Source organism: Lonchura striata, chromosome 4 (assembly GCF_050655825.1).
Source record: "Lonchura striata isolate lonStrDom1 chromosome 4, ASM5065582v1, whole genome shotgun sequence".
Taxonomy (NCBI): domain Eukaryota; kingdom Metazoa; phylum Chordata; class Aves; order Passeriformes; family Estrildidae; genus Lonchura; species Lonchura striata.
Genome location: NC_140706.1, coordinates 5,652,573 through 5,679,416, shown reverse-complemented (window position 1 = coordinate 5,679,416; position 26,844 = coordinate 5,652,573). Strand labels below are relative to the sequence as shown.

General features: G+C 40.7%; 1 protein-coding gene across 1 annotated transcript in view; it reads right to left on the bottom strand.

Moving 5' to 3' along the window:
- EIF2AK3 (eukaryotic translation initiation factor 2 alpha kinase 3) overlaps positions 1-26,844 on the bottom strand; it is a 41,241-nt gene that overhangs the window by 635 nt on the left and 13,762 nt on the right. Inside the window, exons 3-16 of the mRNA XM_021535741.4 lie at positions 18,855-19,049; positions 17,055-17,185; positions 15,139-15,373; positions 14,724-14,886; positions 13,731-13,868; positions 13,078-13,200; positions 12,308-12,528; positions 11,865-11,977; positions 10,673-10,795; positions 9,312-9,461; positions 7,525-8,293; positions 3,402-3,569; positions 2,766-2,867; positions 492-554 (exon numbers count right to left, since the gene is read on the bottom strand). Of these exons, the coding sequence (XP_021391416.3) occupies positions 492-554; positions 2,766-2,867; positions 3,402-3,569; positions 7,525-8,293; positions 9,312-9,461; positions 10,673-10,795; positions 11,865-11,977; positions 12,308-12,528; positions 13,078-13,200; positions 13,731-13,868; positions 14,724-14,886; positions 15,139-15,373; positions 17,055-17,185; positions 18,855-19,049 (2,694 nt within the window). The remainder of the gene's footprint in view (positions 1-491; positions 555-2,765; positions 2,868-3,401; positions 3,570-7,524; positions 8,294-9,311; positions 9,462-10,672; positions 10,796-11,864; positions 11,978-12,307; positions 12,529-13,077; positions 13,201-13,730; positions 13,869-14,723; positions 14,887-15,138; positions 15,374-17,054; positions 17,186-18,854; positions 19,050-26,844) is intronic.

Here is a 26,844-nt window from a genome sequence, read left to right as displayed (position 1 = left end):
CTGTGGCTGTGTGAACCAGTGGAAAATACCCCCAGCTGCTGAGTTATTGGGTGTTACTGCTTTGACTCAGTAGTTAGATGTGCACTAAATATTTTAAAATGTATCACTGTATATCTCTTAAAGTGTCCTTACTGTCACTGGACACAAGGTTTAATAGAGTTATAAAAAACTTCACATTATTTGCAATCAAAATTACATTTATGAGACATAATTTATATGTAATGTTTAGATTAATGTTTAAGCCATCACGTATTTAGACACATTGAATTTTTCTCGTGGCAAATTAGAATCTTTCCTTTAAATATACAAGTAGTCTGAATATTTGTTTCAAATTTTATCAGAATTAGTGTCCTGCTCCAGCTGAGCACAGCATAGCCCCTTCTCCCAGGCAGCCTTCAGCAGGACAAAAAGGCAAAGCAGTTGGAAAGCAAAGAAAAAAAGCTACAAATATTAATGAAAAAGCTGTAGTTAATAGCACCAGCTGTACCTACCTCTTGTGCATAATTCTGAGTGAACAATGGTGGAAACTTCAAATTTCGAACATCACTTAAGGTCTGCAAAAATACCAAGAATGACATTAACTTTTACAACATATAATTCTTTAGTAATTATTACCCTTATCCTTCAAAAATATGCAAATTATGCAAAGAAATCAGCCTGCTGGAAAGAAAACCTTTTGTTTTAAAGTGTTGCTTTAGTGGTTAAAAATCACAACCTAGCTGAACAGGTGAGTTGGTGCTTCCCTAGGTATTGAGCCTGCAACAGGGAGAGTTGAGCTACAAGAACTGTGATCTCTGCAATTTTAAATCAGTCAGATACATGAAACTTGTACTTTCTCACTTTACCTGAACAAAATCAACAAATCTGTGCACTACTCATAACTCCCAAGATGGCCTACACCAGTATTAAGACACATGAAATAACTGCCTCTGCATTATCGATGTAAGCACCTGTCTTTGTTCAACATTTAAGGAGGAATGAGAACATTTATCAGCAGTTTGGAAAGCAGTTGTGGTTGGGCATTTCTGTGCTTCTTTCATACAAAGGTCACTGGCTCCATCTAGTGACAGTGTTTTTCCCATGTTCAGCCAAAAGAACAGTATTGAGCACTTCAGTTTCTTTGGAAGGATCTCCTTTTACAAAAGTTTGAGCACAAAATACAAGCATTCTAAAGTTAAATCAAAATTCATTTCACTATTACTGCACTGGAAGTAAAAAGTGACCCATTAATAGTGATGAGCAACAGCCAAACTCCTGTTCAAGAGAACTGAGTTTGAGGACATTAAAATGCTTCAGAAAACTTTTCTTCCTTTCTGACAGTTCAGTCTGCATCTAGTGATCTGTTTTCCAGCATGTCATTTGGAAACAAATTGCACTGCTACTGACTAACTGCTCACAGCCTGAGACAGAGGCAGCTCTCACGCTCCACCTCTGGGTATTTTTCCAATCAGTTGTCACAAATTCCTAGAATTTGCTGGGTTATTTGGTCAGGCAGAGCATGTTTTGCTTCAGCAAGCAGTGCTAATGCTTGGCTGATGCCAAAGAAAACCTCAGTGTAACAATACAGAAATAACTACTGAAGCAGCCAAGTTCCAGAACCTGGCAATGAAAGGGCAGGGGTTTCTTTTTAGCAAAAAGAGTGAAATGACAGTGAAAATCCTGGAAAGTCTGGGCACTCTTTTAACACTCTCTTCAAGTAAAAATTCAAATTAGATGGAATTAAGGTTTTATTCTGATTACTTGCTTTGCTTCTGTTCTTAGGAGAGAAACTGGAGGGGCAAAGTCTGTATTCACTGCTGCAAGATATCTGACAATCCAGGATGGCTCTGTCCCAGGTATTTTGTTTCAGTAGAACAGATTTAGAGAAACTGAAACTGATTTCAGTGTCAGAGGTTCAAATTAAACACCAATTCCTCCTCCAGACTATACTCTCTGTGCCATTAAAAGCCAGAGCATTTAAATCAAGAGAATGCAACAGATGAAGCACTTAGGCTGCTGTTCAAGTTGTTTCTTACCTTTCTGCTAAACCCACTCCATCTTCACCTAAGAATTTAATGCCCTCAAGCACATTCAAATGATAAATACAAGTTTTAATGACTCTTTCTTCCCTGCACAGGTCACTGGTTGTCACAGAGGAGAGACCTTTCTGGCTGTAGCCCCTGTTCTCCATGAACTTGCTCCTGAGCAAGATGAATCTTGCACTTTAACAGCAAGGAAGAGCTGTGATGCACAATCAAACATCCCAAATTCACATCTGGTGAATGTCATCAGTTATGGGAAGATTGTGCTTGAAGCTGAGCGAGACTCACAGCTAAGACTCACTACAGGAAAAGGAACAGCCATTTTTCACTGAGTGCTCTGGGTGAAAAAGCACTAAAGATGTAAAAGAAGGAAGAAATAATCAAAATGCACAGCATGGTTCCAATTCTTGAATGAAAATCAAGCTGGTAGGATGTAAGTCACAAGCTATATTTGTTGCTTGAGTTCTTGGATATCGTAGTTCAATAGTTTCTCTTACTTTGCTTGACAACAGAGGAGCTTTGTAAAGAAATTAAAGCCTCAATTCAACCACACACAGTAGGAAGACTGCAGTTTATTTTCAGTGATTCAGGGTGTCTGTACAAGGCTGATAAAGAAGTTGTGCTCCTAGCTGCAAGGCTTTTCTCCAAAGAAAACAGAACAGGAACCTCTTGCCAGTGTTTCACTAAGCAAATAGCTGTTTTAAACAAATGCTCAAACTGAAGATAACCCAACACCACGCATACCTTGACCCTCTCCATCTGTGTGCTGAAGGGGTAGAGCAGCTCAAAGAGAATCAGTCCCAGAGAAAAGATATCCACCTTGTGCGAATAGGTGTTGCCACAGATCTGAGAAGGCAAAGTCAGGGTCAGGGCAATCAAGCTACTGCATACAATTATCTGCAAAGTAAATATCACCCTTGCAAGTTCACCTGTGGAAGTCACCAGCCCTGTGCAGAGCTGAAAGCTGCAGCACAGGAACATAGATGAACTCAGCAATGAGCACCAGGGAGCAGGGTCCTGATCCTCAGCTCCTCTGTGCTGCAAAGCAAAATGTTTCATCCTAGTTAACCTCATGCACAGAGTGTGTCCTTGTTCAATTAAGTGGAATCTTTTACAGTTACCTTCCTATACTGCATTAAAAGCAAGAAAAATGAATGCATCCCATCTGAATAATTAGCAGCTGTTTTTTTGCTGTAACAAATATATATATTTAAATATTCATTTTGGAATTCAATTTAGCTCAAAACTCTATTTTTATGAGAAAGAATTTAAGTGATTTGACTGCAATAGTTTACTAGGAATGCCTGATCTTAGAGCTCCCAAAAATTCAGGGCTCTTCCGGGCACTGCCAAGCACAGCTTTAGAGAAGAGAGCACAAACCTGTTCCGGGCTCATGTAGAGTTTGGTCCCTACTTGTCCTGTGTGCCTGGCATAAGCTGGCATTGGGGTCAGAACTGATTCCTCCTCCTCATCTTGGTCCATAGCAGTCACCAGTCCAAAATCCCCAACCTTTACTATGTCATCCATTGTGAAAAATATATTGGAAGGCTGAGAAAACAAAGAGGTGAAAAGAAAAAGTAAGTAACAAACAAATGTCTGTGTTTCGGTGGTAATAACACTTGGTTCTAACACAGAAGCTGTCAAGGTTAAAAACGTTCATTAAAGTGCTGAAGAACAGCAGTTAAGAATTGTAACTATTCAGGAAAAAGGAATTTCTCCTGCATTAACCATTGTCTCTTCCTGAAGCTCAGACTGCTCACTTCTTGTCATTCAGAAGAGGTTTACCAGCAGCACACAGGTCTGCTGAGGAACACACTGAGTCAGCACTGAGAACAGCACAGCTAAGTTACCCAGCTCACAAGACACTTTCACACCCCATGCTGCAGTTCCATCTCCTGGGCTTTTGTATTTTAATCCCTAAGTGCAAAAGTGGTTTGCTGTATTTATCAACCAGCACACAGCACATCATCTCAGTATTACAGATAGAATGGGAACAAGGCCTGATTTTCAGTATAACTCTGCAGTTTAAGGTGGGAATGGCTGTTTGCATAACGGAATTAAAAGTTTATTTTTGGTAGAAGCTTAAGAACTTTGCAATTCATAAAGGCAGCAACAGTGATGATCTGGCTTAACTCTCCTTTAGCTTGTTTGCCACACACCACCATCCTTGGCTTTGCCTACTGATAAAGGAGACTGGAACAGAGATGTCCCTTGGCCAATGGTGCACATCCAAGAGACTATTTCAATAAATTTGCTGCCTGGCTGATAGAACAGCACCCACCAAAAGAATGCTTATTCCCTTGAAATATAAGCACTCCAGCTGGGTCACAAGTACAGACACAGTTTTGGGGGAAGAACAGACTGATCCTGCAAGGGGAAGGAAGCAGCAGGATGCTGTACAGGGCCAAGCTGTGAAGAGGCAGGTGGTGCTGGGCAAGCTCCCCTCAGAGCTCCTGGGCCCTCGAGGCTGGGAGAACATGGTCTGTGCTTTGCTGACACCAACAGGAGCAGGAAGTCAGGCAGAAGGCAATATTTTTCCACAAGATAAAGGATCACAAAGCTCACCTATTTCTAAGTCCATCTGACTTCCTCAGTTAATAACAAACCCACTGTGTGCACAAGAAACAAGACAGAGAAAAGTATTCTTGTAGTTTTGGGTTTTTTTTGTTTTTTTTTTTTTTTTTAGGTAATGGCCAGCTCTGAGGGAAGCACTAGAGAAACACTTCCACAGTGTCCACATCCTGCCTCTGCCTCCTGAACCAGGTCTTACCCTCCACTGTATTTCCCTGTAATGAACATCCAGCCCTTTGGAGTCACAGTGCATTCAGGGCACAAAAGCCACTGCCCTGTAAACCCACAGTGTCTCCAGGCTCTGGCTGAAGAATTTACACAGCACCCATCTCTCAGTGCACACCCATATGGTCAAAAGTCTTGATATCAGAATTTTAATGCTCAAGGAATAAACATCTTCATCAGGAGTTTGTATCCCATTGCCTTGATCTCCACTCTCCTCCTACAACAGGCAACATTTGTCTTGCTTCCTGGGGAAAAACTCCTCATAACAGAAAGTTTATTTTAATACTTCTGCGGCTGGATACAGACTGACTCTGAAAAGGCTGGCACATGGTTTCTACAAGTAAGAGGAATGGACTCTCTGCTATTGCAAAATATCAGCGAAAAGAAACCATCAAGATCACATTTGGAAGAAGAAAAAGCCTAAGGCAGAAGCAGACAGTTTTGATTTAAATCATCAGCAGAGTACAATCAAATATAACCACCCTCTAGTTTAGTTATCTTGCCACCTGCAGAAAGAAACTTCTCTCTATGTTCTTCAGTCAGAATAAGAATTCCCATTTTTTCACATGAATAAGCTTCTCACACATCTGGAATACTCTGTTTAATTCAATTAATGCTGCAAAATGTATCCAAGACTGTTCTTGCAGTTCTGTGAAACTGATAATTTCTTTTGAGCCGCCAAGCATGACCGACAGCTTATCCTAAGAAAAACAGTTAATTCACTTGACAGGCAGACTTTTGTTTTTGCACTTCATTTTCTTCAAAAGAATTTCAACTCTGACCTCTTCACTTGCCCACATAAATTCCTGCCATCTTGTCATTACAGTATCTCTGATTAGCAGGAGCCTAATTAATGCATTTTTAATGTGCACTGTTAATTTAAGTATTTAGATTACTTCTTGGATCTTTTAATATGCCCACCTAGCAATTTATTTTCACACAGATCTAACAGCTTTTATTGGTGCCAATGGGAGCAAGAACTGGCCTCTGCTATCACTGAGCTCTGCCTGCAGCCAAGCCAAAGCAACTTCGCAGATTGTTCAGTTGTTAGTGCTGGCACCAACTCAGGGCTGCATGACCAATCTCTTGGACAAATTACAAAATTAGATGAGATCTCTTCCTAGGAGCTTCTGAAAAGTATAGAAAATAATTAAATAAACTGGCTGTTGTTTTGACCAAATTAACACATAACAGACAAATAAACTTTGGGATCCAAGAATAACATCTATACAAGCATAGAAAGTTTCCTGAAGGAGGAAGTTGCTCATCCAGGGAGATTGTTTCCAAGTTGGTTATACCAAGTAAACAAAATTAAATCTCTCGTTCAGACTGCTGCCAGCACTGAACTTTTAAGATGTTCCAACAAAACATTCTACACCTGATTAAGACTAATACAGTTTTAAGTGAAGATCTACGTAAGATTTACTGAACTTTACTGAGCTCAGTGAAGACTGCAGAGGGCTACAACTGACAGTATTGTTAAGAAAGGTTAATTAATTAACATGTCTAGCAACGTATTAGTAGAGGGATTTAATTACTTTTATGGCCAGTTTCTCAAGCACTGACAAAGATTTGTCAGATAACTGGTTCAAGGTAATTGCCTAATGCTGATGGGAAAAGAAAATGCTTGGGAGGGCTCATGAGTTTTTCTAACTCTGACATACCCTTTGAGGATTACTGAATTTGAACCTCCTTTTACTGCCACATCTGACATGGTATTTTTTTAGCTTTTGCTTCTGCTGATAGCAAATTACCATCTAAGAAGCCACAATCAATTCAGTAATTACTCCACTGAGGTAGGGTACTACTGCCTCCTCAAACAAGCAAAGAGAAACAGAACTGTCCCCACTTGGCACAAGGGATAAATTTCTCAGAGCTTGGCCTAAGAAAAACTAAGTTTGGCTGGGCTCTTCAATTAAATTTATTTATTTGGTAACACATACTAACACTTCCAGTGCTTTATGTTAGAGCAAAATCAGGCACTAGCATGGGAGGATCATGAACAAACTGAAAGAAAAGGTACAAGGTACTCCTGACTTCAGTTCCACTGAACATCAGAGGTGCTAACCACCTTTCCTAGTCCTCACTGCCTGGATGCTATGAGACATTAAAAATACTGTGAATCCTTCAGAAAGCTTCACTGTGACAGCTGGCATTGGCTCACATCTCTGCTCCAGAACAGTTTACACTTCAATCCGATAGCAGCACTACTTAATTTTTACTTTCTCTAACCAAGAGTAACACTGCTCCTTTTAGGCTGTATTGCTATAGAAAGAAGGAAAATACCACAATTAGAATCACAGAATTATTTAGGTTGGAAAAGACTTTTAAGACCAAGTCCAACTGCAAGCTCCACACTGCCAAATATCTGCTTCACTTGAAATAGTAGAAGAGGATCCAAAATAGCTTTGTCATATAGCTCAGCACTGAACAACCCTGTACAAAGAACATGAATTAAAAATACCATAGGACAAAAGCCACTGATCTGTGCCAGGTACAAGAAGTCTTGCTGTAAGAAAGACTTTAATTGCAGTAACAAGTGATGAATATTTATTTCCTGGAGCACTGCACCTCCAGATTATTGCACAGACATTAATTCAGCTTTTTAAACACCCATGCCGAGGTCACTGAGAGGAGTCAGCTATTTTGGCAGGCTTTGTCTGCAGTGCCACATTCCTCCCACATGCAGCAACCTATGGATACAAACCTTGAGATCCCTGTGCATTAATCCTTTGCTATGCAGAAAGTCAACAGCTTCAGCAATCTGCAGAAAGATTTGCAGACACTCTGTCCTTTCCCTCTCCTCTATGGTGCATCTTCTGCTCATCCAGTCTTTAAGGTTCTCTTTCCGGCAGAGCTGCATCTGGATGTACAGATACACCTTTGGAGAGGTGGGTTTGACTTTTTCTACAGTGTTTTTAGAAAGGTCCAGGCTTAAACTCGTTGGCCTTGGAGGAGAAACAGAGAGGGGACTTCCTGAAGCAGATTTCTTGTTATTAGATTCCTTTGTACTTTTCTCTTTATCCTCAGAAGGACTCTCATTATGTGAAACATCAACTTTATCTTCCTTACTAGAGGCATTTCCACAGCCAGAATCCTCAAACACAATAGAGGAGGAGGTCCCTTCCTTCAGATGTACAACAGGAACAGCTGAAGGACAAATTTCCAAGGAGTGTCCCAGCTCATTACTGTTGATAGTACTGTCTTCTACATCACAGCCTGTAAGGACACTGTCCTGAAGGTTTAATAGTGGATCTTCTGAGTGCTGCAAGTCCCTGTTGTCTGTGCCAGAAAATTCCAGAGGAGAAAACTGACTTCCAGATGAATCTGACTGACCACAGGGTATCCCCACAGCCCTCACCATCTCTGATGAAGCTGCAGTAACTTCAATGTGCTCCTTTGTTGAAAATGGCTCTGTTGTGATCTTAAAGGATGGGACATCCATTGGGCTGGGAGAACTGAGTGGCCAATCAGTGCTGGAAGACAAAGATGAGAGATCAATACTAGAGAAACTGTAGTAGATTCCAACATTCCACTAGAATGCACTTCCAAAAACCCAGATTTTAACAATTGCTACCCTTGACACCTGTGTCATACTGCAACAAGGAGTGACTATCCAAGTGTGGGAATCACCAATAACCAGGATTTAGCATCTGTGTCTTAGCAAGGATAATGTTTTCTCATCGAGACAAAAGTGTTGATAAAGAAATATTTAACAAGCTCTACTGCCTGGTTTCCTAATGTGCAATCAAGGCTCATCATGCAGCCCTTTGGAACATGCACTGCAAGGACTATTTAAAGTGCTTTGGAAGAATTACAGCTGTGAAATGTTAATTTGATGCCTGAAATATAAAGGTCGCTGTATTCTAAAAATTGTCAGGCATGTTAAGATGTTATTATGAAACCACCCAGCAGTCTTGTATTAGGCCTCATTCTATAAATGCCAACATACACACACTTTTTCCTCTCTCTTCACATTCTCTAACTCCTTTATCTAATTTGCCATTTTTAACCTCCTTCTACACCAAGCTTCACAAATCCTCAATCTGATTAGCCCTCGTATTTCTAGTGAAATTAATTAATTGAATTCTTGGAGTACTGTATCAGATCCATCTAACTAAAGACATTGAACAGGAAGAAAGCAATAGAAAGGAACAAAGAAGGCAGAGATGCCAAAGTTTGCAACTGAATAACAGAAGCAAAGCTCCAACCTTCCAATCCCTGCAAGGTTCAGCTACACAGGTTTAGTTAAGAACCATGTAATGTCTCCTAAGCTGAAAGGAGGACCTTAACACAAGAGAGGATACATAAATCAAGAACTTTATGCAGAAGTGTGCTATATTTTTATCTGTTTAATTGAAAGGTTAGCAGGCTAAGTTAACAACCATTTCTCTCCTAGATAGTCTCTCCATCTTCCTGGATCCTCTACCAGTTTTTTAGTTCTCTTGACATACAATCTCAAATTCAATTGTTAAAAAGAGCCCCATGAGTTACCTTTCATCTTTTAACCACTGCTCATCCATCTTTTCCTGCCATCTTTCAGGCGGAGCTTCCAGCCATGCATTGAAATAGCGAACAATCCCTGGATGCTCGAGCTTAGCCAAAGCTTTGACTTCCCTCATCACCTTTTCACGAGCCAGCTCCCTGTGGTTTGGGGTGAGGATAAAAACATGGTCACAAAAAGCAACAGCACAGCACAAAAATTTCTGCAAAGGAATTTAATCAAAGCTGCCCCAGTATACACCAGGCCAGTAGCATTGCTTTTCACATCAAAACAAAAATGTGTCTGAAATTCCCAAGAGTAACTCCTTTAGCTTAGAAGTGTGGAGGAGCAGAATGTGCTCATAATGGCTCAATAATTAGTCTTCCCTTTTCACATAATTACAGGCAGCAAAAACAAGAAGAAATTAATCTTCCTCTCAACTGTTCTCAAGGATAGAAAATAAGATTTTAAACAGCAATATTCTACAGGGATGTAGAAGACACTGACACAAAAGACAGACAGCAATACCTTAGTATTTGTTTTTTAATTGGCAATAGGTAAGGAAGTTGCATAAGGATTATTTCTGTTCTATAGACAGAAAGCAGGCAGCCTCCTGTCTTACTGAAGGAATTTATCTCTCTTCATAAGAGTGTAACTGGATCAAATAAAGTCTGATAGTTTTATTTAATAGCTTTGAATATGCTTGGGAAAGAAGAATTTAGGCTACCTTAAATTTCTGAACAAAACCTTTAATCTTAAATAGTTATGCTTATTGGACACATTCAAAAAATAATAATTCTAGATTTCATAGCTTTACCCCCTCCCTCTTGCTGTTCTAACTTGAGATTTTCAGCAGCAGTGTCTCCCATCTCCCACTAAAAGGAAGTGCTGCAAGCTCTGGGTAGGGTAATCCAGCAGCATGGCTTGACCACCTATGACTGAGAGAAAAGGTAGGGGCTGTGGGACCAGAAAATGAAACAAATGGGCAAACGGAGTCAAAAAAGTAGGTGAGGGAGAGAGAAAAGAAAGAGGAGGTGCAGTAGGAAAGGTAAGGAGAAGAAGGAGAGAAGCACATTAACAGCACTACAATAACTGGTCTTGTCAGCAAAGGCTCCATTCACTAAGGAAATCCCCACAGAGCAGCATCCCCACAAAGGGATCTGCAATGCAAGTGTTTTAGCCAAGCAGGCTACCTCTGCTGGGATTACATATGCCAAATTCTCTGTGCCAAAACTGAGACAGCCCCCCCATTAAAAAGTATGTCATTCACCCAAATGAAGTATCTGGGAAATGAGTTCAGGAGCAGATGGTTCTGTGTAGGATGGGATCCTATTCATTCATTATTCTGTGTCCCAACAAATCCATTCATTACCTGTTGGGCAATCGGATCCTCTTGATGGCATAGTTGCAGTCATCTACTTTATTTCTGGCTTCAAAAACCACTCCAAAACCTCCACGACCCAGACACTGAATTGGTTCAAAATCTGTCAGATATCTGGGAAGAGAGGGGTGTGAGGAAGGGACAGAAGAAGGGAGGGAGGATAGAAGAGAAAAATGCATTAGTATAGATAGAAAAATATAAGTAATTTATGGCCATGACTGAAGTAGTTCTGTGCAGGCAAAACATGCTGAAGGACTTGCAGAATTTCTTATTTTTCCCGGCTCACCCACTGTGAGCAATTTCCTATCTATGAAATGGACAGTTGCTAAACATGTATTTATGCAGAGCCTATCACAGGCCAGCAGGATCCACCCTGCATGCACTGAACAAACTGAAAAGGTTTTTCAGAACACCAAGCTGCATGCCTACTGGATCCTGAGTACAGAGCCCACGTTTCTATAGCTGAATATTTTCTAAATCATGATTTGCCTTTAACCCTACTCCAAATAACTGTTTCTGCAACTAGTCCTTCTGGTCCTGATGTTTTTCCCTCCTCACTACAAATCAATTAATTCAAAATCAGCAAAACATCCCATCCAGAACATCACTGTTCTTATATATCACTACTTTTCTTACTCTTTCTCATTTTAAACTCTCCAGTTCTTCATTTCATTGAGTTACAAACGTACAGGAAATGGTCACATTCGCTCTGGAGCATAATGGCATGCCCCTATTAAGCCTTCTGTCTTAACCAACTCCTTTGTAAAACCCATAAAGGTTTTATTTCAAGTATAGACTGTTTATTCTGCAGAGTATATAAAATGTCATCTGTTTCCATGTGTAACTGCCTTTCTCTGCCTTACACCATAAATACAGGAACAGATGGAGTAAACACTGATTAAGACCTACAAGGATCAATCTCCCATTTTTCTTATCAGCAAATACTTCTGATCACATGTAACCTGTGGCCTCTCTGGAATTTCTGAGACTAATCATAACTGCAATCTCCCATGAGTGATGGGGTCACAGAGTCCTTTGTGCCAGTTGCTGATTATCCTGGGAAGTCAGAGGACTGGGAGTTCCTAGGTAAGAACAGGTGAACACCTACTCTTTCTATCTCCAGACAGCATTAGTAGCCACACTGATTAAACACCTTGTTTATGTTGTGTTGAACAGACCTCACCTTGACACATATCCAGAGTTCTTGGCATCACTCCAGCTGTTGTCTTTAATGTCTCCACAAGTGGGCTCATACTTACAATCAGTCTGACACTGTGTTTCAGACTCCTTCCGCAGCTAACAAGGATTTCCAAAACAAGAACAAAACAAACAAACAAACAAAATCAACTCCTTGAGTGCCTGAGACTGGTTTGTACCCTAGATATGGCATTAAATAAATATCTCCAGACACGTCAGAAGCAGTCTAATCTGCTTGCTGAAGCAGTTAAGCAAATTGTATGAGGCAGCTGGCAGCCTTCACATACAGATTAAACAATAAATTTAGGCTTTTGATTTTATCATCTCATTAGTTATTAACTTATTAATATTACTCATTGCAGAGTCCAAACTGAAAGAAACAGCTAAAAGAATTCCTTCTGTATTTGGGATTCCGAAAGAAATACTTACTCTGCTGTAAGGGTGGGGATGGAAGAGTTTGCGCACAATGAAGGTCGTGGCCACGATACAAAATAAAATGGTGCCAACAATTTCTTTCCACCAGTGAAGCAGAAGAACAGGATCCTTTTTGCGAATGTTCTTGTAATTTGTGTCCTCAAAAAATCTAACAGTGATCTGGTTGCTACGTTTATTTCTGTCCCTCTTGTAGTAGGGTAAGTAATAACCATTATCTGTGTATAAAACACAAAGAGAACACAGATTTACTTGCAGGTACCTACAAAACAACTTTGGTTTCCCATTAATAGGTCTCCTCAACAAACATGGGGTGCTTTTATTTCCACACCCCATGATTTTAAATAGCACATAAGCAAATTCAGTTAATTAAGGTTGTGGACAGCAATTAGGTCTCTCTAGCTTTAAACCAGAGTATCTTCCATATGGACAACTTGTGACAACCATCCTGAGTCTCCAGCACTGTTAGTAAATTCTGAAAAAAGTAATTCCCCAGATTTTTTCCACTTCAAACAACTCTCAGTAGCAACAGCAGCACACACAGCGGCATTTCAGTGGCAATCCCTGGCACTCTGTTGTGCTTTATGTGGCACTAATTGTACCTACACTGTAATCTGGAAATCCTAGTTTGGGCAGTAATTTCCTAATTCATTAAATATTAAAAAAAATTACACATATTTAAGGTCTAACAAATGGTCATTTATTGACATTCACAGATAATATAACCTGGGTATTTTAAACACTTTGAAGTCTGAAACTTCACTTACCATATGGGTACTGCAGAACTGACAGTGCTCCATTGCTGTATTCCTCATGAGAATACTTGTCATTGCTGAGACACTTATCAAACTCATCAGAGCCCACCAGCACTGGAGTCCTGGAAGGAGAATCTAAGCACAGAAAAGACAAAATTCTCTGAGCTTAAAGTACAGACTGCTTATTCTGCAGAGTATATAAAATTGTTTGTAAAATTATTTTCTCACATTAATTTAAAGAGAGCTCCAATTGCATAATCTTACAAAATGCCTCTTGAATCAGGCAATGAGAAGCAAATTCCATAGAAGGAAACATTAAGAAAGGTCCTTTAAGGTAACACTTACTTAGTACTTCTTCCCCTTGACAAGTCAATTCACTCATATTCACCTCACTGCAAAAAATTTCTTCCTCTTTTTGTTGAAAAATTTGATTAAGAAGACCCAGCATTTAATTACTAACAAAGACCCTGTCAAATCCATAGTAAAAGAAAACAGACATTAAAGATTTAACTAGAAAAAAATAAACACTTAATAAAGCACAGAGATACTCCTGAAGTAGTTTACAGTTGGAAACATCAAACTAGCTTGAAACATACTGGAAACCAGAAAGACGCCCGGTCTTTTTTGAACTAAGGTAATAAAGTAAACTCTGAATTGTTACTTACGGATTAAAGGTTTCCATTTGATTTTGGGAAGAGGAATAATTGCATTATCATTCCTGGATTCCAGAGCCTTTGGGTTGGTTGGGAATTTCTCAGAAATTCTGACTGATGATTGAAGATACAACTGGCCCCTGAACATACCTAAGCAATAAACAAGGAAGCATATTAGTCTTTAGATTTGGTTCTCTTCATCCCTGGAATAAAACTACCTAGTCAAAATGGTTAAACACAAGTTTGAAAATATTCCTTCTTATTCTGAGAACCTGAGATACTGACTCTGATTGCTAGGCTGGATGAATTCAAGTAACATCTTCCCCCGTTCTAGGAAAGCAAGAGTTCAGGACATCTCATTTTTACTCTGGAAAGCTGGTGCTACAGGAAAATGCCAGAGCTGTAAAGGAGTTTGGGATTTGCAGAAGTAAGATCTCATTCAAACTTCCTACTCTTGCTAATGCTGCACAAAACAGCCATTACCAGAAAGGCTGCAACAATCTGGCTTCTTCCTAGTGTTATTCTTTATATGTTATTCTAACCATTAACTGGAAAAGTACAAGGTGCAAAGACTTAAAAGAAAAAGGCCTAAGGCAAACCAAGTCTTAGAAAACTAAAGCACAGAGACAGAGAGTTGAGGAGGAGGACCCTGAGCCACTCTATTTCAAATAGTCACAAACCACATCCAATGAATCCTGACAGCTGGATGAAATCTAAGCCATCTAAAAGCTTATCTGAATTTTCTTCACAGTATGTTACTGCAATCAGAGTACAAATTAATGGGCAATAAGGCTGCTTTATTAGCTGCCAACCTGTCTTCTGAAGTTTCAAGACTTTTAGTCATATCCAATGTACTGAAACTACAAAGCAATGAACACTTCAGAATCAAAACGGAAAAGATTTACGGGTTTGAAATCTACCAATACAAAAAGATTTGCTTTACTACAACCTCAACAGTGAAATGAATAATGTTTACTACAGAAAATGCTGCAGTTGGTGTCTCACCCAAATAGACACTGGATTCTGTGGCCCCTCTGGCAGCTTCCACAAGGTCTTCCTCATCTTCCAGTACCTCATTATTTGCTGTGTAACTCGTGTCATCAAACAGACTGATTGGAATTACTTTGCCATCCTTAAGCAGCCATGCAGAAGCAATTGGAGTGCAAAACTGAAAAAGAGAGAAGCAATTGGAAAATGAATGTTGTATTAATGAGCTATTAAATGAGAATAATAAAAAAAAAAATGCTTAATTTTCTTGTTTAAATTTTTCTAACAGATACAGCAGCTCAAAGTCAGAACTTCAGTTAAAAAATTACAAGCAGATGTGTGCTCCTTTACAAAGACAGTGCCTGAAACCAAAGATGAAAGACATCTTCAAAACGTCTACTTTTGTGATATTTAATATTGTCTTTCCCCCTACCTGGTATTCCCATTCCAGATGTCCTCCTCGTCTGTTAAAAGCCATCACCTTCCAGTCAGCCACAGAGACCTTTATCACTGTGTCTTTCATCATAGCTTCCTGCTCATCCACATCTGAAATGATTTTTGTTTCTTCTTTGTCCATAGTTGATTTAAAATTGCTCTCAATGTATCCTGCTCTAGTTTCAATATCTGGGACATAGCGCAGCTCAAAGTGACCAACACTGAAATTCCACCTCAAAGGAAAAGAGAAAACCTCTGTAAAAAAAGCTTTTATATTCAAAGGAAGTCCCAAGTCCTCTGTGCAGAAGATTTCTACACTGAATTACCTATATTTGGCCCATACTTCCACAGGAAACTCTCAGACTGCCAAATGAACAAAACTGTACGGGGAGGGCTAATCCAGAACACAAATCAAACAAGCTGAGAAATGCTGTCCAACATGATGGGTGAACTGAGAAAAAAAGCTGGTGAAGTAGGGCCAATGGCACTAAAGGCTTAGTGTATGAAGGGGAAAATTCAAATCTTCAAGTATTAGAGCCGGATCTGCCTAGTAAGAAAACATACTGTGGCTGATGAAAGCAGTAAGTACAAAGCTGCTAGGAAGCAGCATTCTAACAAGCCACTTTTCACTAATTAAGTGTATTTAACTGGAAACAAGATTTTTCAAACTGAGAAATGAACAATCATTTTTTTGTTTAATCCCACATACAACCTAACACAGGTCCCTTGACACGAAAGCAGGACTGCTCATGTCCCATAGGTTAACATCAAAAAAAGACAAATGTACAATGAAATGTGTAAGGAGCAAAGGTTTCTTGCATAGCAAAAAAATCTTCAATTCTTGTAAACCTACAAAGATACAGATGGGAAAAGCATGGCATGTTTGGACAGCAAAAAGGGGTAAATATTTCTTGAACAGTGTATTTGGGTACCCAAAGCTTCTTATCAGTCTGGCAACCACCAGGAGCCCAAACTGGCTCTTTAAAGAATTTACATCCCTGTGGTAAAAGTTTGGCATATTTTATACATTCAGTCGATTTATTAAAGACATTACTTTTTATTACTTTTTTTTCCTCCGGATTAAAAGCCCAGATGTTTCCTACCCATTCCATGGCACCAGGAAAGCACCTCTGTTTCTCACCACAGAGACAGGAGGATTCTGGGACACAAGACTAAATACTATGGTTTTGACATACCTCTCCTGGCTAATATTTGTCACCAAGAAACACAGAAACCAAGATTTATCCTCTCAGACATCTGATCTGTTACTGAGTTCTCATTAGGTTCTCTCTGATAGGCTACAAACGCACAACTTGTCACATCCTGCTGCAAACAGAAGAGGGAGCAGGGGAACAGGGAATGACTGGTTCTCCACTATGTTGCTGGGCAGTTGCTTGTATCTATGTACAGAACCCATCTTTTTAAGTCTGTGTTTTATGAAGTGGGTTTGTGTTTGATTTTTTTTCCCAGAAAATAAGTGTCTGTAATTTTACAGAAATCTTGATGTATTAAAACTTCATGTGACAGCATTAGAAAAATCACAGATTGAATCAGTTTCTACAGCTTAGAAAGAACAAGCCACCTACATTATAGAATGAACAACATAAATTTAAGAATGGTTTAAAATATCAACTTAAAATGAAAACTTAAGACATCATGCATAACCTTCCTCCCCAGTGACAGCTACCATGAGCAAGTAAAGAACTTTCAAGGGAGCAGATTATAACAAGACTTTTACACTGTCTCTTGCACAAAAGCAGCAGTTAGAACAGACGTAGTGACATTTGCCCTGCGCAGTACAGCAGTGACAAACTTTCCCGAGGTGAGCAAGGACAAGGCAAGCAATGTGATCTGACTCCTGCCTTTTCTGCCTCACCATCTCTACGGGAGTGTTCCTGAACAGTTCAGACTCACTTCTCGTTGCCGCTGCGCGGCCCCACAGCCCGGACGGTTTTCTGCGTGCGGTGCAGCAGGAGCGTCTCCTCCTGCTCCGTCTCCTCATCGTCCCAGCGGCGGCAGCCCACGGCTGAGCAGATGTACTTCACCTGAGGACAAGGCAGGCTCATTGTGTGACTTCAAAACAATTATAACCAACAGCAATATTCAAAGCTAACAATCCTTACAGCCTGCTCTTGGCTGGCAGGCAATTTGGAACTCTCTGACTTTAGATGTTTGACTGAGGGATGTTGAAAAGCCTGGTTTTAGAGATAATGGCTTTTCAGAACAAAAACTTTCAAAGAGTTCCAGAAAGTTTACAGTCTGTGGTATTTTGGCTACCATGTGAAAATATTTTTTATGTACTTCTAACACAAAGAAATCTGAGCTCTCTCTTTTCCCACTATTTCTATGGACATCAAAAGAACATTCCTGCAAGAACCAGAGCATAATTGTGTTTTCATGTCATATTTGTCTCAGCATAACTCTGTCAGCTTCAAATGAAATACTATTGATTTATTTAAAATACCACAATGCCTTCCCCCTTTGCCTTTTCAGCTACTAAAAGAAAACCTTAATGAACCTCACAGTCACAGTTTCCAACAGTCCCAATCTCAAACAGAATCTGCATTATATGGGTAATGCCAGAGAGATGAAACTGCACAAACTCTTAGGAAGGAAGAGTCAGGCACTATTTCCTCTAAGAGGCAGCTTTGCTACTGTGCGCATAAGCCAGGAATCAAAATTTCTGAGAAATGACTATTTCCTCTTCTGAGCACTGGAGGAGAAGGAGCCTGTTGGTGCACAGAGCCCTCTGCTGCCAGTGAGGAAACCAAAAGGAATTAATGAACTCTGGATTGGGGTCTGTGCTCTTTGTCACTAGTGATGACTCCTCACCACACCACAGAAGTGCTCCAGATTAAAATGTATGGTGAAAATGAAAGAAAAACAAAACAAAACAAAAACAAAACAAAACAAAACCAAAACAAACAAACAAAAAAAAAACCCAACCAAAAAAACCACCTTGATTTTGTTGAAAACAAACACTGGAAAGTTTTAATTTTTTTAACTGAATCTATTTTTTAATTTGCTTTAAAATGCAACATTTCTGAAATAAAAAAATGTCTCTTCTTCACTACACAAAGTATTTACAAGCACTTCAATGACATCTGACATTTAACTTAACTTTTAAATATGACTTTAAAACATAAGGAGAACTTCTTTAAATAGTGAGCACACTGACAAAAACCAGAAGTCCTAAACTTTTGCATATGCTGAATTTTTTCTCTTCTCAGTAGTTTTGAAAAATTTGAAATTAGGTTTAACAAAAAAAGGTGTCACCTAAAGTATTGATTGATACACAGTGAGCTGAACTGCAGAATCTCCTTCAAGCAGAGCCAGATGATAAAGCTGAACTCCTCCCTCTTATCCTCTCACTATGCTCTGGTGACAAAACCCCTGTCCCTTTGCTTGTGCTGGCTCTGGCACACCCTGATCCCCAACACAAAACTAATCCAGTAAAAAGTGAACAGTGCTCTTCTGGGTTAGCAAGTGGTGAGACAAGGGTTAAAGCCAGCACAGGGTGCAGAGCAGGAGCTCCCAGGCAGGAGGAGATTGCAGTGCCATGCCACCTACTGCAGCCTATGAGGCCCAGGCTCTGCCCTTTGGTGCCCTGCATTTAAACTCTTGAGCTGCACCAAAGTTTAAACCCCAGGAGCTCCCTGTTTGCAAGGCAGAGCTCGAAACACACAGACACAAAACACCTTTTCAGGCTCTTACCTTCCCTGAATAGGAGCTCAGCCCATAGGTGGTCAAAGACTTTCCCCCAACTAAGACAACATCCTCGCCAAATTTGTAGGATGACTCGAGAAGAGATTCAACCGTGAAAGGAACGGCTTCCATGCTCTCTCGATCCCGGTCCCACTGGAAGAGGTCCCCATCCAAGGAAGGGATAATCATCTTGTTTCCAAACACCTAAAATAAGTGAATTCAAGGTTAGCTATGATTTAACCATCATTTTACCAAAACACACAGACCACGAATGGCAACAAAAATGCTGTATAAGCAAGTCTAGTACGTTATGCTCCAGTGTCCTAATGGTTTTGTATCTCAGAGTCCTATTGGTTTTGTATGTCAGAGTCCTATTTTTCAAAGTTATACTGAAGACAGAAAACTTTCAGGCATTCAAATCAAATCCCTATTTCACTATTCTTAGTTAAAAAACAGTTCAGTGTGTGACACTTCTTCAAAACATTTGAAAGCTCGATGAGTTGACAGGTTTCATCCAAAACTGCAGAAAATATGATGTGGGTTGAAAGCAAATTCTCCAAGAGACAGGCACCGGTTAAAGTGCAAAGTTTTGCAAATTATTTGTGATAGTTTCAAAATAGAGTGATTTTAAAAGTACAACTGAGGCTGTTTTTATGATTAATGTCTATTTCAGAATATTCAACTGTCTGTAAAGCAGAGAGAGCAATTATCACTGAGATCAGAGCTCGCATTTCACCTTGGCCTCTCCAGACAGTTAAATGTGATTTCCCCTTGGAATTTCTTATCTTTAAGCACACTGTTCCTTTAAAAATTGCCTGGCTTTTCCCTAAACACACAAGTAAGGGGATACAATATTTCACCATTACACAGAGATTTTCAAGGAGATCCTAGTTCGGAAGTATGAGTCATTGTCAGGGAGTACTAAGGGACTTATTAAGAAACTCATTATCAGCATGATGGACCGTAACTAATGCTGTGGAGCCACAGTGGCTGTGCCCATCAAGAACAGTGAGAAACTGTAATCCACATAATCTTAGCTTCTGAGGATATGGATTAACATGGGAGGTTTTACTGCTTTTTCAGAACCTCTGCCCATTTGGGCAGTATCCTACAACATAATTACATTAAATTCGGATACTTGACACATTAGGAATTAAAGATTGCTTCTGGTACACCTGTATTAGTCACTTGGAAAAAAATATCCCCGCTCAGACTCCAAAGCATAGATGTTTATTACAAAGTGGTACAAAAGATGTAGACCGTTTCTTGTTGTTATTATTTCTGGAGCTACTGTGAGGATCTGAAACCACATCTTCTGCATGATTCAAATTCCATGTAACATGGAATTTTTATTCCTAACTGGGTCAGAGTTGAGAAAAGAGCATTAAGTAAAGTTAGGATTCACCTGAACAGGGAGGGAAAGACAGATGTTGTAGATGTGTGCATGTCATGACTAGTATCTCTTCATACACTGTTCAACACACCTCATTTACAGAGAAAATTCAGGTGAGTTACCCCACACTGCTGGTCTTTATGATCCCTAAAGGATCCAACACCAATGCTTTCCAGCTTTGAAAAGCCTCATGATGACAGACAATTGAAATAAAAACTCCTCTCAGGAGCACAATGTGTAATTGAAGAGATGATAAAAATAAGCTCCTGAGATTAGCTGTGAAGCTCTTACAAAGCAAAACTAGGTGTATTCTTTCAGATATTTACCTTATGGCAATAAAGGCCAAATGTCCTGGAAAAGACACTGCATGTGACACACAAATGCTGCACTATGGCCTACTATTGGGGAGGAAAAATAAACACACACAGCCCTATGCACATACACACAGAAATAAACCAACAAAAAAGGAAATATTCTGGTGAGGAGTGTGGCAAGTCATTTGTAGAGATCACCTGACTGGTGGACAAACAAAGCAAACAAGGTTTATATAAAGATTCATATTCAAAAGCAACCTTGTGGTCTTGAGAAACAAGAGACTGAGAAGATTTGGAAAACACATTTTTAAAACCAAAATGCCAGTGCCAAAACTGTAGATGTAACCATGGTGGAAGTACCTTGTTAAAACATTCAACACAAGAGGAGTAATGCCACAAAATATTTCTGTAATATATTCTTTCAGAAGCCCATAATAATTCTGATGACAACTTTTAGCCTGTGCAGCTGTTACTTTGCATTAACAAATCCTCTGAATGGATCTGCACATGATCCATACACATGCAAGTAGACTGAAAGCCCGGCCAGTATGAGATACTCTGCTCCAAGGGCTGGAGACATTCCATGGTTTGTGGAGAATGGAGACAGTGGTGTAAACTGCCCAGGAATTGCTGCTGAGCATGGAAGACTCTCTGGGGGTAACTGCAAGCTCTGGGGACAGCGTGACACATGCCACCTTATTTGGGAGAGTGCCTCTCCTGTCCCAAAGCTCTCCCTCCAGGGCCCGAGTAGGAAATTTTCCACCAGCAAACAACACACACATATTGGCCATTCCTAGGAACCACACCCGAATTTCCAAGATGCATGATGCTGACTCAGCAACACACACCTGCATACCCCCAAAATATGGATCAAATCAGCTTGTGGCTTTGAAAGTTCCCTGGCAGTGCTCTCTGCCTGCTTGACTGTTAAAACCTCAGTCCCCACAAACTGCAGAGGACAGAAGACACTGTTGGTCAGCTCTGCTGATCACCTGTCTGCGCTCCCAACCTTGAGGGCATCCTCGGGAGCAGCACGGGAGCAGCACGTCCTGGTGACATTGGGAGGGAAAAGCTGAGAAAAGACACAGCTGCTGTCCATGAACACATCAGGAGAGGGAGCAGGGGCAGCAGGAAGAGCTGTTGCAGTGAAGGACAATGCTAAAGCAGGAGTGGATAAACTGTCCCTATGTGCAAGTGAGAATTTGGGTTACTTACCATCACAAACTACAGGAACAGAAAAAAAATTGCCTTAAGATTACTTTATTTATAAGTGGATTACATGACACAGTGCTGACAAGAGGTAGCACCTGATTACCATGAAGGTCTTCTTTTAACAAAATAGCTTTATTTGAAGAATGAGGCAGGTATGCAAATGTGCCACTTGCAGGTGCCCACAGTCATGTATAACAAAAGGCATTTGTGGCCACTTGTGGTGACATCGTTTTCAAAAGAGCAGTTCAGCCAGAGGCTTTGGAAGGACATTAATAACAGCAACTATCTGAATTATGCAGCTCATCTCTAGTACATGAGAAGCAGAAAAGGGACTTTCCTTGAAAGTACTAGCAACTAGCATCGGCATGCAGCTCAGGTAAAGGAATGACATCACCCTGTATCTCAAAAGCATTACCTCATCTCCTAATCCAAGGAGTGAGTCACCCAGGCAGTCAGCTGCAAATCTCTTGGCACAGAAAATGTAGGTTACCACGATGCACTTACACATTCCTCTGATCTGTCAATGTAAATAGCTATTTGTTCAGCTTCACTGGTCAGCAATATGGCACATAATTGTTAAGTGGCTTGTCTTTCAGAAGTAACACTCAAAAAAAGCCCCCACATTAAGTACGGAGCCCAAAGAGGCGCTGCTCTTTTGCTCATTAAGAGTTTGCAGCCCAAGTTCTCCATTGGCTCTGCGCGGGGCTCTGCAGCCCTATCAGCGGCGCGGGCTGCGCAATCTCCAGGCCGACGGGTGAGGTAATGCAGTTTCTAAAAAGCATCCACAAAAAAGCAAAAAAGGCATAACGATCCGGAATGGCACACGCTTCCAGGGAATTTGCTGTCTAGACTCTTTACTGGAAAGGAGGGCACCGTACGCCAGGTGCCACGGAGGTTGATCGGTGCGTGAAGCCGCTGATTTACAGCGGCGGAGAGAAGAGAAAAAGAAAGGAAAGGAAAAATTGTGTAAACAGAGATCAAAACAAGCTGAAGTACTAAAGCTTCCAGGAGCTGTTTAACAGCAAGTGTGACATTCTACCCCCTTCCTAAGGCTCTTTATCGTCTGAAACAAAAATCAAGCCTGCTCACGTGCAGACACATCTGAGCCCAGTCTGGTGCCAAAACAGTCAATATTATTGTTTACAGATGGGCTGGACTATCTACTAACTCCAAGGAAATAACCACGCACAAGTGAAATATTTTCCTTAAAATAGGATTTTATGTCTTGATGTTTTTCTAACACTTATGCTTGTAGTTCTCAAATCTCACTGTTACTATAAGCTGCAAGAGCTTAATTCCAATTACTAATTAACTAAAACCAACCTACATGATCTTAAGTGATAAAGGTACCAGTTTTTTCCCCTCTATGATTATCCCTGTAGGATCACTGTAGCAAACAGGATCAAAGCCAATATCAAGCATGCTCTTAAGCAAACTACTCGCTGAGAACTATGTCTTTTAAGCCTCTTTAAAATTAATCTAGGCAATATACTAAAAGTCACATATGGCAGCTTTATTCTGAAGGGTAGAAACAAGAGTCTGCACAAAGAAATGTGGGAAAGTGAAAGCAAGCTGGTATGCTCCATATTAAAAAAACAAACAAACAAATTAAAAACATACACCCACAGACAGTAACACAGGTATTCTTACTGTAATTGTTTTCAGATTTTTCAGATAATATAGATAGATATACATACACACACAATTTTTGAGCTGTCCCTAGTTTGGGCTGATCTGGAACTGATTTATTGTCTGCTCTTTTTTGCTATGCATGCAGGAAGATTATCTGCACAGAGACATTGGCTTATGACTTGTTCCAATAGAAGAGGTTATTTTGCCTCTTCACCTTAGATTTCAGGATGCTGATTCATCTGTTTTGCCTCCAGCTACCTGCAGAAATCCTGAAGCACAGGGCACTACGAGGATGACAGTGTACTATTACTACCAGGCAAACCCTAATCAAACAGCAGCACACAGGGATGAAGGGGCCAACCAGAGTCTTCGAACTTCTGCAAGGCCCACAGCATCCCCACTTCCTAAGAGAACAAAGACCCAGACACAAGCACAGTCTTTTGAAAAATGAAGGCTGTTGAGCTATTCCACTGCCTAAAGCACTGGTGAAAGAGCAAAGTATTCTTCAAAGTACTGTTCAACCAGCCAGGAAAAAGAAAATTGACTGTGAAAGGAAGTCCATGATTTAGATCAGTAAAACAACCTGGGACATGTTCAAGGGCAATGAGGAAGCCAAGGCAGGAAATACCAACAGGTTGTTGTTTGTCTAGAAAATTTTTCCTTCTTGTGAGTACCATGACTTCTGATCTCAGCATTACACTTGTTTATGAAGTGCATACCTGTCCTGACCTCCTCCTGTGGCTGTTAAGCACTGAACATGTCCAAGCCATCTCTGAGACCAGGACTGTGAGAAAGACTGCACCTGGCCATCAGATAATCAGTATTTTATTGAGCTGTTTACAGACGTGGGGTGAGGTGGCCTTCCTCCCCTGCAGAGCTGAGAGCCAGCCAGTGCCAGGGCGGCACATCAGAGAAGCCATGGAAATAGGTTTCATCTGAGCTGGGCTGTGACAGCCTGAAAGAGCACACCAGGTCTGCACAGCAACAGTGAGCAGAGATGTTTCTCAGAGCTCAGGCTGATTTTTACCATCAGGCTGTACAGCTCACCCAGCAACAGTTTACAGCATCTATCAAATGACCAAACCTGGTCCCTGCCTCCTGCCTGCATTAAGAACCTTCTGATACAACTTTGTATCTATTACAGCCTTTCATCTCCTTCCATCATCCCCCACACTCCACAAGCTGGTAGTTTCTATTTCATTTTTCATGAATACATGGAAAAGAGTAATAAATTCAACTTTTGTGGGCCTATATTATCTGTATGATGAGTGTGTGAAGTGATGCTGTAACCCTTTGCCTGGATGAGTACTAGAGAATTTATTTCAAAACTCCTTTCTTCTCTCTTTGCAAAGCAACACCTGCAACATCCTGCCGACAACTTTAATAAAAGACTAGAGCTGGTATCTCTGTCATGATTCCACACTTCAGATCTGATCAAAATCTGATCAGGTGTAAGCACCAGAGTCCCTGCAAAACTGTCTTTTACACAAACAGTGTGAAAAGCAACAGATGACAGCAGCACAGCAGCTTGAGACTTATACCCTCCTTTCCCACCTCAGGGGCACACTCCCTTGTTCAGCTTGAGTTTGCCCTTAAAATAGTTATTCCTGCTCTGCCCTCCCCTGAAGGGCCATAAAGGAAATCCGAGGAACTGCAGTGTGCTAACTAGACCACCCCAGCTTCAAAAGAGATCAGGAACCCAATACTGTTTGCTGTGCAATCACACAGACCCTTCTCTGAAGACAAGCAAACTGAAATACCACCCTTACTTTAATCATAGTCAAACAAGACTTGGGGTTTTGAGATACAGAGATGCCAGCCTGCTCTGCTGCCATGGTAACAGACTTTTAAAAACTGTTCTCCTTAATAATAATAAAAACCCAACTGCATAGTGCTTTAAGAAAGACTTTATTTTGACATTATTCCATCCCCCTCTTTTACATGGCAAGTTTTATTAATAAGACTACAAGTCTTCTGAAACTTAAGAGCAGTGCTTTCTGAGACAAACTGGTGCTGCTGTTAGCAAGCCCATTGCTGAGCTCCTTGAAACTAAAGAGCACCTCTGGGAGTGGATTAGTGGAAAAAAATTACCCAAAGCCTTGACTTTCCAGAAACAGGCCCTGCACGGTTTGTCAGTCACCATGGCAAAACTGGTACTTGTATTTTGTTTGCAAGGCTTTGGTAGTGGGGGGCTACACAGGTGGGAAGAACTTCACACTGGGGCAAGGGAAGAGTGTGGTGGGTCCTCCCCTAAGGAGGAAGAAGTAGCAAAGACAATGTGAGATGAACTTACTGCAGCCTCCATGCCCCATCCCCCTGCACCACTCTGGGGTGGAGGGAGAGAAAATCAGGGTGAAGTTAAGCCTGGGAAGAAGGGAGGGGTGAGGGGAGCGTGTTCTTCAGATTTGGCTTTATTTCTCCTTATTCTACTCTGGTTTTATTGGTAATAAAACTGGTTTCCCTGAGTCGAGTTTGCTTTGCCTCTGACAGTGTCTCGTGTCTCTCCCTGCCCTTACCTTGACCCAAGAGCCTTTTCAACAGATTTTTCTCTCCCCTGTCTAGCCGAGGAGGGATGTGACAGAGTGGCTTTGGTGGGCACCTGGCATCCATGCAGGAGCAATAGCAGAAGGCTGTGGCACTTAAGGAGACCAGGATTCAAACTGATCTCAGCTGGACCCTGTGTGTTTCTTCCCCTGGCCCTGCATGAACAGGATGATTTTCCAGACAAGGACACAGAGTCCATGTGAAAAACTAAGTCCCAGAGGAAGTCCTATAGAAAAAGAGCCCGATACAGGGGGAGAACAGAACACAGCAAATCAGTCACCTCTTTCAAGGATGCAAAGAAAGAAACATGCAGTGAGTCTGACAAAGATTAATAGTTACCTCCTTATGGAGCACAAAGTCCAGAAGAAATTAGGAAATGAGATGTCAGTGGCTGTGCTGCTAGAGGAATGATTTGCTAAGCTGTATAAATCGCTTAACCCTTGAAATGGGCCTTTCTTTATAAAGATATAGCCTGAAAGTTCGAAAAGGGCGGAATAAATTACTTTTTTTTTTTTTTTTTGTACTGGTTGGCTGAATTCTAACTATTCAAGTTATCTATTACCTGAAACAGGTATTTGTCTAGGTACTAGAGTTGATCCATTTTAGTATCTGTAAACACCAGAACTGCTAAACAGCCAAAACAAAACATGCAGTGGGCCATATGCAATTAAATTACAAGCTCTCTTCCTGCCCTTATCTAGACCCAGGAGGTGAGGAGTCCGGACCACAAGATTTGCAAGAAGTGGCTGAGGGAGCTGCAGTTAGTTAGCCTGGAAAACAAAGGAGGCTCAGGGAAGATCTTATTGCCCCCTACAACTACCTGAATGGAAGTTTTAGCCAGGTGAGAAGAGTCAATCTCTTTTCCCAAGAAACAAGCAACAGGACAAGAAGGAATGGGCTCAAG